At 41.3% G+C, this 17,117-nt stretch overlaps 1 protein-coding gene across 1 annotated transcript; it reads left to right on the top strand.

The window, feature by feature from the left end:
- Positions 1 to 2,519: 2,519 nt before the first annotated feature.
- Positions 2,520 to 6,814, top strand: LOC138870233 (uncharacterized). Its single transcript, XM_070148026.1, has 5 exons — positions 2,520 to 2,620; positions 2,729 to 2,900; positions 4,656 to 5,025; positions 5,415 to 5,947; positions 6,395 to 6,814. The coding sequence occupies exons 1-5, from the start codon at positions 2,520 to 2,522 to the stop codon at positions 6,812 to 6,814; spliced, it is 1,596 nt and encodes a 531-aa protein (XP_070004127.1).
- The last annotated feature ends 10,303 nt before the right edge of the window (positions 6,815 to 17,117 follow it).

A 17,117-nucleotide genomic window follows, 5' to 3' on the forward strand; every position in this document is an offset into this window, starting at 1 on the left:
GGACGATCTCGCGGGTCCCCGGTACGCTGCCCCCTCCTCGACTCGAGTTGTCCGCTCGAGTGCACTGTCTAGAACACATACCCAGGTTCTGAACCTAGAATAACTTGACTTCATGCCGGATCCCTAGTAGGAGCACTTAATTGCGTCATGCTGCATTTGACTTAGGGGACTCAACACAGGGTTGGGTCCGTCTAAGGCTAGCAACCTAAAATGAAAAGACCATCCTAATGCATCCTATTTGTGTACATATATTTGTTTCAAACCAGCATGTTGACCGGCTTTTGAATCTCGGGAATGTTGGAAAATTGAGAAAAAAAGGAAAAGAGAAAAGAGAGAAATAACAGTTAGGGGGTTAATTGATTATTTTAGCAAAACCAATGACCAAATACTGTCGAAACTCTACCGAAATTTTGAGAAAATGGAAAAGGAAAATGTTTTATTTTTAATAGTTTGTTTTACTAAAAAGCAAAGGAAAAATAGAAAAAGAGTCTTTTATTTTTGGAAAGTTGTTTGTTGAAAAAGAAAAGAAAAGAGTCTTTGTTTTAGTTTGAAAAAATAGGTTGTTTATTGTTTGTTGAAAATAAAAAAGAAAAGGAGAGTCGTTATTATGTCTTGTTTTCAAAAATAGAAAAGGAAAAATAGTTTGTCTTGCCATGAAAAATGAAAAGAAAGAGCCTTGTTTTCAAAAATATAGTTAGTTTCTTTGCCCGAACTACGCAGGTTTGATTCTCACAGGGCGTGAGATACTTAGGCAACCCTCATCGGGTCCAACCTCCCTTTGCAAAAATAGCCAAAAATATTTAAAGTTTAATTTTTCTTTTGCATGAATAAGTCGGGTGATGCCGTTTTCGTCAAAAACAGCCGAATGTTCCCGAAAGGGACGCCGGAAGGCTGACTTCGCAAAGACGACCACTTTTGGTCATTTTTTGATTTTTGACCGGTTGACTCTCACAGCCTGAAAATCTTCGTTCTTGGGAGTGCTGAAAGGCCGTGTTTGAAAATTGAATCTTTCATTTTTTTATTTGAAAAAAAAGAAATAGTTAATTTTGTTTTGAGTCAAATAAAAGTTTTTGCTTAAATCACTTTAATAAATGTGCAGGATGAGCACGATGCAAAACGAACCTTTCTCAATAATGACTAAAATCCCTTTCGAATTGCGGCTTTGGTGGAATGATTTAGGCAAGGAAGGACAAGACGAAGTTAAGAAATATCTGAAAGGTCTTACGGGTTTGCTAGAAATCAAGCCTCGGGGTGATATTATAAGAGCGTTGGTCACTTGCTGGGACCCAGCACACAATGTCTTCCATTTCCCAGATTTTGAGCTAACCCCAACTCTGGAGGAAATCGCCGGGTACATCGGAAATGCTGAGGTTCTGTTAAGAGAAAAATATGTGATTGCTCCAAGAGCCATCACGGTGCATCGGTTTTTAGATTCATTAAAAATACCCAGGACAGTCCATAATCCAGACTTGGCAAAAGGCTTCTGTAACCTGCTCTTCATATATGACAAGTACGGCTACGTGGGAGGGTTTAACAAGACGGACATCAAGTTATGCAGTAAAAATAACCGTCGGAAATAGGATGAGCACAAACGGGTGGCTTTCATGATAACCTTTTTAGGCCTCCTAGTGTTCCCAAGGAAAGACGAGAATATTGATATAAAAATAGTCGGGGTCGTCAGTACCTTACTTGCTCAAAATGAAAGCACTCTTGCACCTATGATCGTGTCTGACATTTTCCGGGCTCTCACTGCCTGCAAAGCCGGAGGCAACTTTTTTGAGGGGTGTAACCTGTTGCTACAAATATGGATGATTGAGCATCTATGCTACCGTTCCCCGCTCTTGAGTTATGGCTCGTCTGACAAGACATGTATAGGAGAGTTTTACACAAGGATTGACGGGGTTAGTCTGCCTGAAGGAGTAACAGCATGGATACCATACTTTCGTACTCTCACGAATAGTCAGATACAGTGGACGTTGTGATGGTTTCCTATTGAAGAAATCATATACATGCCCGCAGCTAGGTCGCATTTTCTTTTGATGGGCCTTAAGAGCATCCAGCCTTATGCTCCGAGACGGGTTCTGAGACAACTCGGAAGATGCCAAACCATGCCATGGGAGGAAGATCTTAGTGTTCAAGTAATTGAGATTAGCCCTGACGGACAGTTTTCCGAAGCAAAAGTCCGCGAGATTTGGAATGAATGTCAATATCTACAAGCAGATACTTGTGTACAGGATCGGGCCAAAGGAGAAATGTTGCCAGAATACCTCGCATGGTACAGAAGATAGCTTGAGCATCAGAGGCTAGCTAAAAAACCCCACATCCAGGATTTCACTGAATCATCACAAAAACAATGGGGTTGGCTAGCAAAAGAAGAAGGCTATCAGGCCGAAATTAGCAAGCTGAAACAATAGATCGGAGCTCTGAAATTTGAGAACAGTGTGCAAGTTGCTGCTGATCAGGGAGAAAATAACAGGTTGGCCCAAGAAAACGAGGCGCTTAGGGCCCAAATCTAGCAAATGAGGATAGCTGCCAATAACCAACAAAGGAGCCTGTCGGATGAGCGGTTGATAAAGGGGGTAAAAAGGGAAATTGGTGATTGCCGGGATGAGCTAAAAAGGTACAAAGGCACCATAGCGGAACTCCAGGCACAGTGGGTAAAAAGAACGGAAGAACGCACCCATTACATGCAATAATTAAAGAAGGATTATGAAAAGACCATCGGTAGTCTGAAAAGGAAAGTGGTCACCCTTGAGGATAAAGCAGTTAAGCAAGCTAAAGCTTTTGAGACTGAAAGTGGACACTACTATGATTTATTGGCCCGAATGGAAGTAGAAATACAGCAGCTGCAGGATCAGCGTCTTCAGGATTCTCATGTGTTGGAGGCTCGCAATAATCAAGTAAGGCGATTGCTTATAGAAAAGGGTCGAACAAGAGACAGGATTGAGACCATTGCCCACGCTATCCTTAGGAGATGTCGGGCATGTGAAGACATGACCCGCACTACCTTCTTCTCGGCAGTGATGACTTACGTCAAGCGAACCATGTATGAGCTGGATCAACTTGAAAGGGATTTGGCACCTAAACCCGCGGTGAGGCCGAACGATGCCCCGTGGGCACCCACTTTTGAAGCACTAATGTATTCATAGATCGAGTCTGTATTTTCCATTTTTAGAGTTGGTTGTTTGTCAGTCTGTTTTCTTTTTGCGCCCAAATATGCTAGTATGTTGGGAGTCTGTATTTGAGTTTAGTAGGAGTCTGTTATTTTCCGGTTCAGAATGTTTAGTTTGTAATAGAATGTTGTGGTAATGAAAATTTGAAAATTCCCAAAAAAAAAATCTGGCACTTATTTTCACGAACTACGTCTGGTCTGATTCGTGCGGGGTCACGATACGTAGGTAATCTCCATAGGATTCGACCGTAACCAAATAAAGAGGGAAAGAAAGAAGAAAAACAAGAGGGATGGAAAAAGAATAAGAAAAGAAAAAAGTGGAAAGACAAGAAAGGAATAGAATGCAGAAAGAAAAGATGAAAAAGAGAAAAGGAAAGAGAAAAGAAAACAAAAAGAAAGGAGAAAGCTTACAGTTGGAACTAAGGAAATGCCGGGATGACGCATGCAGTTGAACAAATGCATAATAGAAATGATTAACTGTATAGGTGCATTCATGCCCAATGTGCGGTTATCCAATCTATTGAAGCCTAATCGCTAACGGAATTGTTGTCTACACCTATAGTCCAAGTAGGTGGTTAGTTGTTTGGCATTCTGGCAACTCACCCGTACAACACCCGGTCGAAAGATAAAGTAAACATGACAGGACAGGATTCGGATATCAGTATTGTGGATCCTTCAAATGAAGTTGAGGTAACAGATGTGGGTGCTATGAAAGAAGAGATGCGGAAATTGAAAGCGCAAATGGCTGAAATGCATCGGGCATGGTCTCAAGGGCATCTGACACCATTATACCCCGCTAATTCATCTTACATCCCACCTCAGGATCAGGCTCAGGAGACCACTACTCCCCACGCATCTTCAGCCTTCCCCTATCACACCCAGGGCTATGGTACTACTTCATACGCTCCTCCAGCTCCACCACCCAAACAGAACCCTCCCCCACCCATGGTTCCAGTCTTTGTGGCACCTCCCCCAGCCACATTACATAGATCGTCCAGTGAGCCGCTATTCCAATCTCATGACGCCCAATATTACCCTCCCGAACCCACTTTTAAAATGCCTGAGCCATATACGTATAACCCTATTTTGAGATCCCGGGAGAAGTTGAGAAACCGGTTAAGAATGCGAAACAGGAGGAAGTGATTTGTAAAGTCAAAAGCCTGGAGCAATCCTTCAGGAACATGCATGGTTTAGGCAAGCAAGTCAGTGTTGCGTACAAAGATTTGTGCCCTTTCCCGGATGTCCAGTTGCCCGCAGGTTTCAAAATGCCCAAGTTTGACTTGTACGAGGGACATGGCAACCCGATGTCCCACCTACGAGGTTTCTGCAGTAAAATGAGAGGAGCTGGGGGAAGGATGAATTATTGATAGCCTATTTCGGTCAAAGTCTGAGCGGCTCCGCATTGGAATGGTACACGAGACAGGACCCCGGTCGATGGTATGCATGGGATGATTTGGCACAAGCGTTCATTGGCCATTTTTAGTATAACCTTGAGATAGTCCCCGATCGTCTGTCATTGTTGAAGTTGGAGAAGAAGCCCACGAAGAGTTTTGGAGAATTTGGTTTCCGCTGGAGGGAACAAGAAGCAAGAGTTGATCCTCCGATGAGGGAGAGTGAGATGGTAGACTATTTCCTGCAGACATTGGAGCCGACCTATTTTGGTCATCTGGTGACGTCCGTTGGAAAATCATTCAATGAAGTGGTAAAAATAGGAGGCATGATTGAAGAGGGATTGAATTCTAACAAAATCTTGAGTTATTCGGCATTGAAAGCAACTACCCAGGCCATCCAAAGCGGTACTGGTGGTGTACTCGGAAAGAAGAAGAAGCAAGAAGTTGCTACAGTTGAAGCTAGTACTTGGTCCAGGCTCAATAACCCTCCGCCCTACTACAACCAACCCAGACTCCACCACCCAAATTACCAGTATACCCCATATGGCCCACCACAACATTACTATCCACCATCAGAACCACATTTTTCTGTCCACCACGCCCAGATATACACTCAGCCTCCGGCGCACCCGCAATGGCATGCACCGGCTCCCCAAAACACATATTCACCCCCACAAAACACCTATCCACCTCCCAGGACAAATAGACCAAGAACCGGCTTCCGCCCAAGCCAAGCTTTTAGAAGTGAGAAGGCCCCAAACAAAAAAACATTTACTCCACTGGGAGAATCTTACACCACTCTCTTCCATAGATTAAACAGTTGGGAATGTTGACCCCAATTGAACCCAAAGCACCAAACCCTCCTCCCAGAAACCTGGACCATTCTGTTAGCTGTGAGTATTGCTCAAGAATTTCGGGGCACGACACTGAAAAATGTTGGAAATTGAAAAACGCGGTGCAAGAACTTATTGATAATCGCCGTATTGAAGTACAGGCTCTGGAGGCTCCAAATATCAATCAAAACCCGTTACCAGCGCATCATGAAGCCAATATGATCGAACTGATACATAAGGGGACAGAGCCTAAAAAGCCCTCGCAGACGGTCATGATGATCCGTTCTACTGAAGCCAAGGTCAAAGAAAAGACAGTTAGTGCAAAGCCAGCGGTTCAGCCGAAAGAGATAAAAGATAAGCCAGTGTTGGTAATGGGAAAAGGGCCATTTGTTGCTGCAAAGAAGCCAGAGCCAGTCAAGTTAGTGGTACCAGGGTCATCATCTACACCTGTGGTTGTTGTTAAAGGGGCCTACATAGAACCAGTTGTCATGAAGCCGGTAGTCCAATTACCCATGGTTGATAGCAAGGTCGTGTCGTGGAAATATGAAAAGGTAGTAGTGACATACAAAGGAAAGGAAATTAAGGAAGAGAGTTGTGAAGCACAGGGACTAACTCGGTCGGGACGTTGTTTTGCTCCCGAAGAGTTGAGAAAGGCTAGGGGTGCTAAAGACAATCCAGTGCTAGTCAAGAAGGCTGTGACGGAAGAAGAGGCAGAGGAATTTCTGAAAAAGATGAAAGTACAGGATTATTCCATTGTTGAACAACTGAGAAAAACACCGGCCCAGATCTCGTTGTTGTCATTATTGATCCACTCTGACGAGCATTGCCGAGCTTTGATGAAGATATTGAATGAAGCTCATGTGCCCGACAAAATTTCAGTGAACAATCTGGAGACAATTGCCAACAAGATCTTTGAGGTAAACAGGGTAACATTTTCTGATGATGAATTGCCTGTGGAAGGCACAGAACACAATAAAGCTCTCTACTTGACGGTCAAGTGTGAAGATTCAATGGTTACTCGGGTGTTGATCGATAACGGGTCAAGTGCTAATATTTGTACATTGTCTACACTGAACAAGTTGAAGATTGATGATGATAGAATCCACAAAAATAGTGTTTGTGTTCGAGGGTTCGACGGAGGGGGAACAAACATAGTGGGGGATATTATACTTGAATTGACCATTGGCCCAGTCGAGTTCGCTATGGAATTTCAAGTGTTGGACGCTGCAGTATCTTACAATCTTTTGTTGGGTCGACCATGGATCCACGCAGCCAAAGCAGAGCCTTCCACACTGTACCAAATGGTCAAGTTCGAGTGGGACAGACAAGAAATCGTGTTACATGGGAAAGATCCCACATGCACTGTAAGTGATGCCATTGCGCCCTTTATAGGAACTAATGATGATAAGGGGCCATAGGTTTATCAGGTCTTCGACACGATCCCGGTGAACAGAGTGCCGGAGGGTAAAAGCATTCCACGTCCCAGGGTGGCAGCTGCGACCGTCATGGTAGTATCAGAAATGCTAAGTAATGGGTTCGTGCCAAGAAAAGGTCTGGGGGCTAAGCTTCAGGGCATTGATCAACCTGTTTCTTTGCCCAAAAATCTGGACACTTTCGGACCGGGGTTCAAGCCAACAACGACAGATGTTAGAAGAGTTCGTAAATTGAAAAAGAAAGCTTGGGTTCTTCCCAAATCGATTCCACGCTTGTCCAGGTCCTTCATCAGGCCGGGTGTCAAAAAGCAGTTATTGGCAAAGGTGTCGGGTACACTGATTGGTGCAGAGGGGAATTTGAATAAGGTGTTCGAGAAGGTATTTGCTGAAGTGAACATGGTTGGGGCCGGGGAAGGGTCAAGCAAAGCAGATATACAGTACATCGGACCACGTGCTAATGTCAACAATTGGGAAGCTACTCCTCTTCCAATTCGGAGGGAGTCGTGGTAGTGGGTTTTGTTTTCCTTTTGTTCATCTGGATTATTCCAGGGTTTGTAATTCAGTTGCTATGTTCCGTCCGTTTGGATGAGTTAAAACCCTGTTATCTTTATATTCAATGAAATGTACTTTTTCTTCTTTCTTCATTCCTAACTGTGCTTTCATTTTTCTTTTTTTTTTCTGTACAGTTCTTTTTATGCTGATATCAATGACATGACATGCATGAGGAATCTTCGGCACAGTTTTAAAAGCCAATCTAACTCAAAAATAATAATACAAGAAATCGAGTGTGATGATGAAGTGGAATGTGATGATGACGAGGCCTATGAGGAAATTAGTAAAGAATTAAGTCACTTTGAAGTAAAACCCAAACCTAACCTAAGTGACACAGAAGCAGTTAATCTAGGGGACCAAGACAATGTTCGCGAAACTAAAATAAGTGTTTATCTGGAGCCACGACTCAAGAGGAGATAATTAAAGCATTGTTCGAATACAAGGATGTTTTTGCATGGTCGTATGATGATATGTTGGGTCTAAGTACCGATTTAGTAGTTCATAAGTTACCCATTGATCCGGCACTCCCTCCGGTTAAGCAGAAACTGAGAAAGTTCAAAACGGACATAAGTGTAAAGATCAAGGAAGAGATTACCAAGAAGTTTGATGCAAAGGTCATTCGGGTTACACGGTATCCCACCTAGTTAGCTAATATTGTGCCTGTGCCGAAGAAAGATGGCAAGACAAGGGTGTGTGTCGATTATCGCGATCTTAACAAGGCAAGTCCAAAAGACAATTTTCCACTGCCAAACATCCACATACTGATTGACAATTGTGCCAAACATGAGAATGGTTCTTTTGTGGATTGTTAAGCGGGTTATCATCAGATTCTAATGGACGAGGAAGACGCAGAAAAGACGGCATTCATCATGCCTTGGGGAACGTATTGTTATCGGGTCATGCCGTTTGGTTTGAAAAATGCTGGGGAAACTTATATAAGGGCCATGACAACAATATTCCATGATATGATACATAAGGAAATCGAGGTGTACGTGGATGATGTGATCGTAAAGTCTAGACAGCAGGCCGACCATGTTAGGGATTTGAGAAAGTTCTTTCAAAGGCTTCGCAGGTACAACCTTAAGCTCAATCCTGCAAAATGCGCTTTCGGGGTGCCATCTAGGAAGTTGTTGGGATTTGTAGTCAGCCGTCGGGGTATTGAACTAGATCCATCGAAGATCAAAGCTATTCAAGAATTGCCGCCTCCAAGAAATAAAACTGAGGTGATGAGTTTATTGGGAAGATTGAATTACATCAGTAGGTTCATCGCTCAACTCACTACAACTTTTGAGTCGATTTTCAAATTGTTAAAAAAAGATGCTGCAGTTAAATGGACTGATGAATGTCAGGAGGATTTTGATAAAATAAAGGGGTATTTGTCGAACCCACCCGTGTTGGTCCCGCCAGAACCAGAGAGGCCTTTGATTCTATATCTGACGGTTTTGGATAATTCATTCGACTGTGTACTGGGGCAGCATGATGTTACGGGCAGGAAAGAGCAGCCTATCTATTATCTCAGCAAGAAGTTCACATCTTACGAGGTCAAGTACACTCATCTGGAGAGGACGTGTTGTGCCCTAACTTGGGTGGTATAGAAGTTGAAACATTATTTGTCATCATACACTACTTACCTCATATCTCGCTTGGACCCATTAAAGTATATTTTTCAGAAGCCTATACCCACAGGGAGACTTGCAAAGTGCCATATCCTGCTTACAGAATTCGACATTATCTATGTGACACGGACTGCGATGAAAGCACAGGCATTAGCTGATCACTTGGCTGAGAATCCAGTCGATAAAGATTATGAACCTTTGAAAACTTATTTCCCTGATGAAGAGGTGATGCACATTGAAGAATTGGAACAAGTAGAGAAGTCGAGATGGAAACTCTTCTTTGATGGGGCTGCAAATATGAAAGGCGTGGGAATAGGAGCGGTACTCATTTCTGAAACAGGCCAGCACCACCCTGTTACAGCTCAGCTTCGTTTCTATTGTACGAACAACATGGCAGAATATGAGGCGTGTATCTTGGGACTGAGATTAGCTATAGATATGGGTGTCCAGGAAGCCTTGGTCATGGGTGACTCGGACCTACTGGTACACCAAATTCAAGGAGAATGGGAAACACGGGATTTAAAGCTTATACCGTACTGGCAATGTTTGTATGAGCTTTGTCAACGGTTCCAGTCTGTAGAGTTCAGGCACATTCCAAGGATTCATAATGAGGTCGCCGATGCTTTGGCTACTTTGGCGTCGATGTTACATCACCCGGACAAGGCTTATGTAGACCCTTTGCAGATTCAGGTCCGGGATCAGCATGCTTATTGTAATATGGTAGAGGAGGAGTTTGACGGCGAGCCGTGGTTTCACGACATCATAGAATATATCAGAATGGGGGTATACCCAGTGCAGGCCAACGACGATCAGAAAAGAGCGATTCAGCGATTGGCAAGCGGGCTTTTCCTTAGTGGAGGAGTGTTATATAAAAGAACCCCAGATCTCGGGCTGTTGAGGTGCATGGATGCAAGGCAAGACACATCTATCATGACTGAGGTACATTCGGGAGTCTGTGGACCGCATATTAGCGGATATGTTCTGGCAAAGAAGATCCTACGGGCAGGTTATTATTGGCTTACTATGGAGCGAGATTGTATCGGTTTTGTGCGTAAATGCCATCAGTGACAAGTGCATGGAGATTTGATTCATTCTTCGCCATCAGAACTATATACGATGTCCGCACCATGGCCTAATGTTTCATAGGGCATGTATGTTATTGGGCCAATCAAACCGGCAGCACCAAATGGGCACAGGTTCATTTTGGTAGCTATAGACTATTTTACCAAATGGGTAGAGGCTAAAACGTTCAAGTTTGTAACCAAGAAAGCTGTGGTGGATTTTTTGCATTCAAACATTATCTGTCGATTTGGGATACCAAAAGTGATCATTACAGACAATGGGGCAAACCTCAATAGTCATTTGATGAAGGAAACATGTGAGCAGTTCAAGATTACCCATAGGCATTCTATTCCGTACCGCCCTAAGGCCAATGGTGCGGTTGAGGCGGCCAATAAGAATATAATGAAAATATTGCGGAAGATGGAAGAAGGTTCGAGATAGTGGCATGAAAAGTTGCCTTTTGCATTGTTGGGGTATCGCACCACCGTTCGTACTTCGATGGGAGTGACTCCTTATTCATTGGTGTATGGCACTGAGGCAGTAATACCCGCAGAGGTGGAAATCCCGTGTCTACGAATCGTTGCGGAGGCTGAGATCGATGATGATGAATGGGTGAAAATCCGCTTTGAGCAGTTGAGTTTGAATGACGAGAAGAGGTTGGCATCAATGTGTCATGGTCAACTGTACCAACGAAGAATAACGAGAGCATACAACAAGAAAGTGCATCCGAGGAAGTTCGAAGTCGGACAGTTAGTACTGAGGCGGATTTTGCCTCATTGGGCTGAAGCAAAAGGAAAATTTGCCCCAAACTAGCAGGGGCCATTTGTTGTAACTAGATTATTGTCTAATGGTGCACTATATTTGACAGATGTAGAAGGAAAATGTGTAGAAATGGCCATTAATTCCGATGCGGTCAAGAGATATTATATATGATTTCTCTATTTCTGAATGTATCTGTTTGTATTTGGCATATCTTAAAGATTGAAATGACGAAGGCATTTTGTTCTGCTATCTAAACACTCTTATCTATTGTCATCCCCTTTGAACCTTACTTATTTTTCATACCCCTCTTTCGGAATCAACGACACGATAAAGAAACGCAGGTGCCGAACATAAAGAAAAAAAAGAAAAGGTCAGAAAAAGAAAAGAAAGAAAAGAAGGAAAAGAAAAGGAAAGAAAAGAAAGTGAAAAGAAAGAAAAGAAAGGAAAACAAAGAAAGGAGAAAAAGAATCACAACAAAGGTAATTACGATAAAGTGAACTACGTTTGACTTGATTCCGAAAGGGTACGTAGGCAGCCTCTCTGAGGTTCAGTCATACCAAAATAAAAATTCAAAAGTCCCCAAGCAAGAAACTGGGGCAGAAGTTGTGATTGTTAAAAGAAATTGGATTCCGAAAGTTGTAGTTTTAACCCATTTTGAAATTGTTTTGAGCTTTTTATACCCTTCTTTCTAAACCATCCAAAAGCCTACATTACGGTCCAAAGAAAGACCTTCTGATCAATTTTTAAGAAAATGCCAAGTCGAGCAGGTAACGGTAATTCGTGGCAGTGGAAACACCCTGGTTCAAAAAAAATAAATGAGAGAGTCTTATTGGTGAAAACCTTCACAGGCACCATAAGGCGACGGGAGCTGAGAGAAAAATAAATGAGAGAGTCTTGTTGATGAAAACCCTCGCAGGCACCTTGAGGCAAAAGTGAGTTGAGAAGTGGTTAATTGGCAAAAGGTTTGTGGGTGGAAAACTGTTTCAAGGCATCGCAGGAATGAACAAAGTTAAGGTTTGGATAAAGTAATCAAGTGATAGAAATTCTGGGGCAACAAAGTATGGCGATTGAAAGCTGGCTAGTTGGACAGATTGGGCTGATTAGTCCGAAATGCATGTCATGACCATTGGTGCCAGCTGTTCCGGTCAGATAGGTTCTCTTCTTTTCCTTTTTAACAGTCATCTGGTTTTGGATTCTTCTTATCCGTAACTCATAAAATCATTGCATTTCATTCTTTTTGGAAGTTTGTTTGTCTAAAATGTTCCAATGTCAGTTTTGTTCAATGCAAAAGGAAAAGGATTTCAAAGCCTACTACCAGCTTCCGAAAATGGTAAAGCATAATGTGGTCAAAGCATGTTAACAATAGTGTGATGTAAAATGGAATAGGGGAAGTCTTCGGAAGTTTCACCGGTAGAATATTTGGGAAATGTTGTGGGAAATGTGAAGGTTCAGGCAAAAAGGGCCGGAAAGGTAAAACAACAGTATGGGTACAAAAGCATTCAAGTTGTCAGAAATTGGGGAACGTGGAAGTCTGTCAGAAAGTCAGGCAGTTCAGAGGAAGTCAGGCAATACAAAGAAAGACAATGGAAAGACAATGCAGCAAAAATGCCATCAACTAATCACCATTTTTAAACTAACAAATTTTCGGTGATTGAAACAGGGGCAGAAAAATTGTTTGTCAGGAGTCCGTCTGGAGAATAGAGACATGCAATTCAAGTTGTAGTCGAAGTCAGGAGCCCGCCTGGAGAATGGAGGTTGTTATATTTTAAGTTGTAGTTGAAGTCAGGATCCCGCCTGGAGAATGGAGGTTGTTATATTTTAAATTGTAGTTGAAGTCAGGAGCCCGCCTGGAGAATGGAGGTTGTTATATTTTAAGTTGTAGTTGAAGTCAGGAGCCCGCCTGGAGAACGGGGGTTGTTATATTTTAAGTTGTAGTTGAAGTCAGGAGTCCGCTTGGAGAACAGACACATTCAATTTCAAAATTCAGAAGTCAGGAGTCTGCCGGGAGAATAGAGACATACAATTCAAGTTTCAGCAATCAGGAGCCCGCCTGAAGAACAGAGGTGATACAATTCAAATTTTTAGTTTTTAATCGATTTCTTTGTCTTTTGAAGTCAGGGGCCCGCCTAAAGAACAGAGGTATACAATGCAAGTTTCGGAAATCAGGAGCCCGCATGTATAACAGAGTTCAGCAGTCAAGAGCCCGCCTGGATAACAGAGGAATACATTCAAGTTCAAGTTTATTCAAGTTCAGCAATTTAGAGAGAAGGAACAACATCTCAGTTAGCAATTGGAAGTAACCATAATGGATTCCACCAGGAGAACACAAGGCAACAAGGCAACAGGAAAACGCAAGATAACAAGACAACAAGGAAGTACAAGAACAAGGTTGAAGAATTTAGATAGGATTTTGTAATTCGTAGCTCGTAGCTTATGCTATCTTTTTTTATTTTCGACATGGTGTAATAAGGAAGGTCAGCGAGCAGTAGCAGCAGCAACAACCGCAGTAAAATCGTGCCAGGCAATCCTGAACTACACTGACCTGATTCCTGTTTAGCCCAGGATATGTAGGCAACCTCTGAAGCAAGGTGCGGTCAAATTTTTCAAAAATATTTCACACGGAATATGTGAACGGGCAAAAATCCCTCATTTCCGCTCACTTGTCTTTGCACGAAAACTCTTCGTGTTTTCGGGCAAAGAGGGACAGCTGTGAGCACGTGATTTTTGCCCTAAGCCAATTATTCCCAAAAATTCAAACAAAATGATTTTTCTTTATTTTTACAATTTTTGTGCATTTTGGTGCCATTTTCTGATAATTGTTGCATTTTATTTGTGCATGTTAATTCATATAAAATATAAAAATACACATTTGTATTTAGGTTTTAATTTCATATGTTAGTATTAATTAGGGATTAATTTGTTTTAGAATAAGATATGAAGAAAATGACAAAAATAGTTTACTTTAGCATTTTTATTGTTTTAATTATGGAATTGTCGCAAAATAGTTTTTAAAGTAATTTTAGGCATTAATTAGTTTAGTGTAATTGTTATTTTAATTTTTTCGTCCCTTTATAAAATCATAAAATAATACAAAAAATATACAAAATGGAAAAACAAACAAAAAATAGGAAATAAAAAGAAATAAAAAGAAAAGCTTTTAATTAAAAGAGTTGGTCTTGCAAAAGACCAATCTTGGGCTAGTTTGTGAGATCGAAATTTGCCTTGGCCCAAATACAATTCGTCCATACCCAGGCCCAATTAGTTCCCCCAACCTGGTGCGTTCTTTAAGCTACTAAAACGACGCCGTTTCTTAGTGCACCAGATCTCAGTCGTCGAGGTTGTTAGATCGAACGGTCCAGAAGCCCCCACTCTTAATTATATAAATGTCCGAACGGCCCCCCACCCCTATCTCGTCTTTCAGACCCCCGTCCATCCCTAACCCTAAAAACAAGCCACCCCCATATCCTTCGCCGGAACCCTACCGCCGGCGAACACAACCTACGCCAATCTGTCCCAAATTCACACCATAGATTCCCCATGAATCCCTCTTTCTAGCCATGTCGTTGGTGTCCCTTGAATCTTTCCCCATCTCCTCGAATCTTCGACAAAAGATTCTTCGGTCACTACGAGACCTACCCCAAATAACACCAAATTAACACCATGTGACCGCCTGAGCCTCCTCTACCCAACCCCCATGGCCTTGTCTCTCGAATCTGTCTGGAAAAGCTCGAATCTCAGATCGAGGGTTTCTAACCAAAAAACCTAAGGCAGGATCTCCATGATTTCGGACCCTAACAACCCTAACCAGGTGTTTTCTTATGAGAACACATGGTTAGGGATGTTAAGGGTCAGAAATTTCGGGGATGTGTGAAAGCATTGGCCGGAGCTTTTCGTGGTTAGTGGGTTCGTATTGGTATTTTTCTTTCATATTCAATTTCTTTTTCCTTTTCTGATTTTCTGCATGTGTGAATTCTTTGTTTAAATGTTTAGTTAGTTTACGTTTTAATTTCTGTCAATATTGCTCTAATCTTGTATCCCGATTTGATTAAGTCTAGTTGTTTGTTTGAATATGTTCCAATTCCTGATACTAGTTCGATTTATAATTTGTTAATTAGTTTATTAAGTTTTGCTTGAATTAGTTCCTGTTTTTCTTTTAGTTAAATAATAATTAGTTCATGATTGGTTTCAGTGAATTAGTCGTCTAGTTAGTTCTAATTAGTTTAATTTGTTTGGGTTCGTTTAAGGCTAACAGAGGGTTTGAGTTAGTTAGTTAGAGGTTTGAAGCTTAGTTTGTTTAGGTAGTAATTTCAGGGAGGGAATAAGGGTAATTTAGGCATGAAAAAGGGTAGTTGTATTAAAAGTAGTAATTTCAAAACCAAGATAAGGATAGTATAGGTATTGTATAGGTAAAAGAACACCTTAGGGCCTTCTAAAATGGGGTACAAGTGTAGATTTCAGTAATTGTGATGCATTTACTTGTTTAGCAAGTCAAAAATAGAGGGACTAAACTAAAAATAAGGGAGGGACTAAAAAGAAAACCTAAAATCTGATTTACCCTCTTTTGGTCACCTATAAAAGGGGATCAAATGCCTTGAGGAAGGGGTCTTCTTTTCAGCCCAAAAATTCCCACCAAAAGCCTTTCTCCTTTTCTCTAAAAAATTTCAGATTAGCATTTGAATTGAAACATACAAAAATACAAACAAAAAAAATCAAAAGCAGAAAATTCAAAAAAATAATTAATGTTTCATTCATTTAGTTCCACAGTCAAGCTTCTGAACTTCAAAGGAATTTTGGATCGAAATTAATTGGATTTGGGTCTTAACGAGTGGCTGGTAAGTATATTTTGATTATCAGAGTGTTCTAGATTAGGCTGGTTTGTTATTGAGCAGTTTTGGATGAATTGAAATGGGTTTTGTTTGAGTTTGATGCTTGTTGATGTCCCTGGATGCCATTTGAGTTAATTTAGCTTGCTTTGGTGCTAATTTGGTCAATTTCTCCATTATGTTTGGCGTCTGGACTTTTGATCTGTTTTCTGGGATTGAAATTACTGCAATAGTTCAATTACTTCTGCTGCATGCTACTGGTCCTTCTTTCTTCTTCATTGTTTCACACCTCCAGGTACATGTTCTCAGCCTGTGTTGATGTAATTTGAACATGGAATACAATTGAAGTTCATGGTTGTCCTGGAATTGCAATACAAAACGGATTAAGTTTAGATATTTCCACATTTGTTTGATATTCACAGTCGTACTAATTGAATTGTATATTCAAGACATCTAACTGGACTGTATAACTGTATAGCTGATATATGGCGTATAGGCATCGAAACAATAGTATTTTTACACAATGTCTCTGTTGCAATTGTTAATTTTAACAAGTGTTTGTTATTAATTAGTTTGTGAGTTTTAGTGCTTTAGTGACATAATTTGAATCAGTATGATAAGTCCAGGATTGCATTTGGCTTAACTTATCATTTTAATAATGCTCAAGGTGACTCAATGGTTGAATAGTTAAATGGTTGTCTGCATTTCGTCATTTGTAGTATAATAGCCTGTTAGTTCACTGGGGGTATGTAATATGGATTTAATTAAGAAATGAGTCCAAATTGGTGGGTCTGTTAATCCAGGGGATCGATCCCCAGACCTCCGCAAGCTCAACTGCTATGGGCCACCCTAGGCCCAATACCTGCATTCACGAGAGTCTTAGTCCCAATTGTGCTGGGCCCTTTGAGGCCCAAGGCCGGTTGTTCGTTCCTTCTGTTTTGGATATTTGGATCCGGGTTTGAATTCGAAGCCCGAGTTTGGACAATAATCAATTAGGATTTTCTTTTCTTTTAGAGACAAAACCAAAAATAGAAAATTGTAGTCACTTTTTAGGTTGGCCTTTTAATAAAAATGATGAGAGGAGCCTCTCCGAATAAAACTACAAATGTGGGGCCCTCAATAAGTTGTTATTAAAATACTTAGAATTCGGGAAGGTCGTTTAGTGAATTTCACGGCCTTCCCTAAAATAATATTGCGTTAGACTCTTTAGACGTGATTTAATTAAAATATACATTCCTAAACTCGGGTGCACCTTGATGCGACCCAAATCCAAATCTCAACGGAATCGGAATGTGCTGACAACCATGAGTGCATTGATTGCGACGTGGTTCGAAACGCATTTCCACAACGTTGCAATTCTTTTAAAATATAATGAGAAAGGCGGTTTACGGATAAAAGGCACATAAGATAGCATTTATTAAAAGCAGATAAAATCAAATACAATAGTTGAGCGACCGTGTTAAAACCACGGAA

Source organism: Nicotiana sylvestris, chromosome 6 (assembly GCF_000393655.2).
Source record: "Nicotiana sylvestris chromosome 6, ASM39365v2, whole genome shotgun sequence".
NCBI lineage: Eukaryota > Viridiplantae > Streptophyta > Magnoliopsida > Solanales > Solanaceae > Nicotiana > Nicotiana sylvestris.

Bases quoted from the DNA above. Each gene is read 5' to 3' on its own strand.
- LOC138870233 (XM_070148026.1), top strand. From the start codon at position 2,520: ATGAGGATAGCTGCCAATAACCAACAAAGGAGCCTGTCGGATGAGCGG. The intron at 2,901-4,655 runs GTAAGGCGATTG...GGCCATTTTTAG, and splicing joins TGGAGGCTCGCAATAATCAA to TATAACCTTGAGATAGTCCC. The intron at 5,026-5,414 runs GTACTTGGTCCA...TTGAACCCAAAG, and splicing joins AGTTGCTACAGTTGAAGCTA to CACCAAACCCTCCTCCCAGA.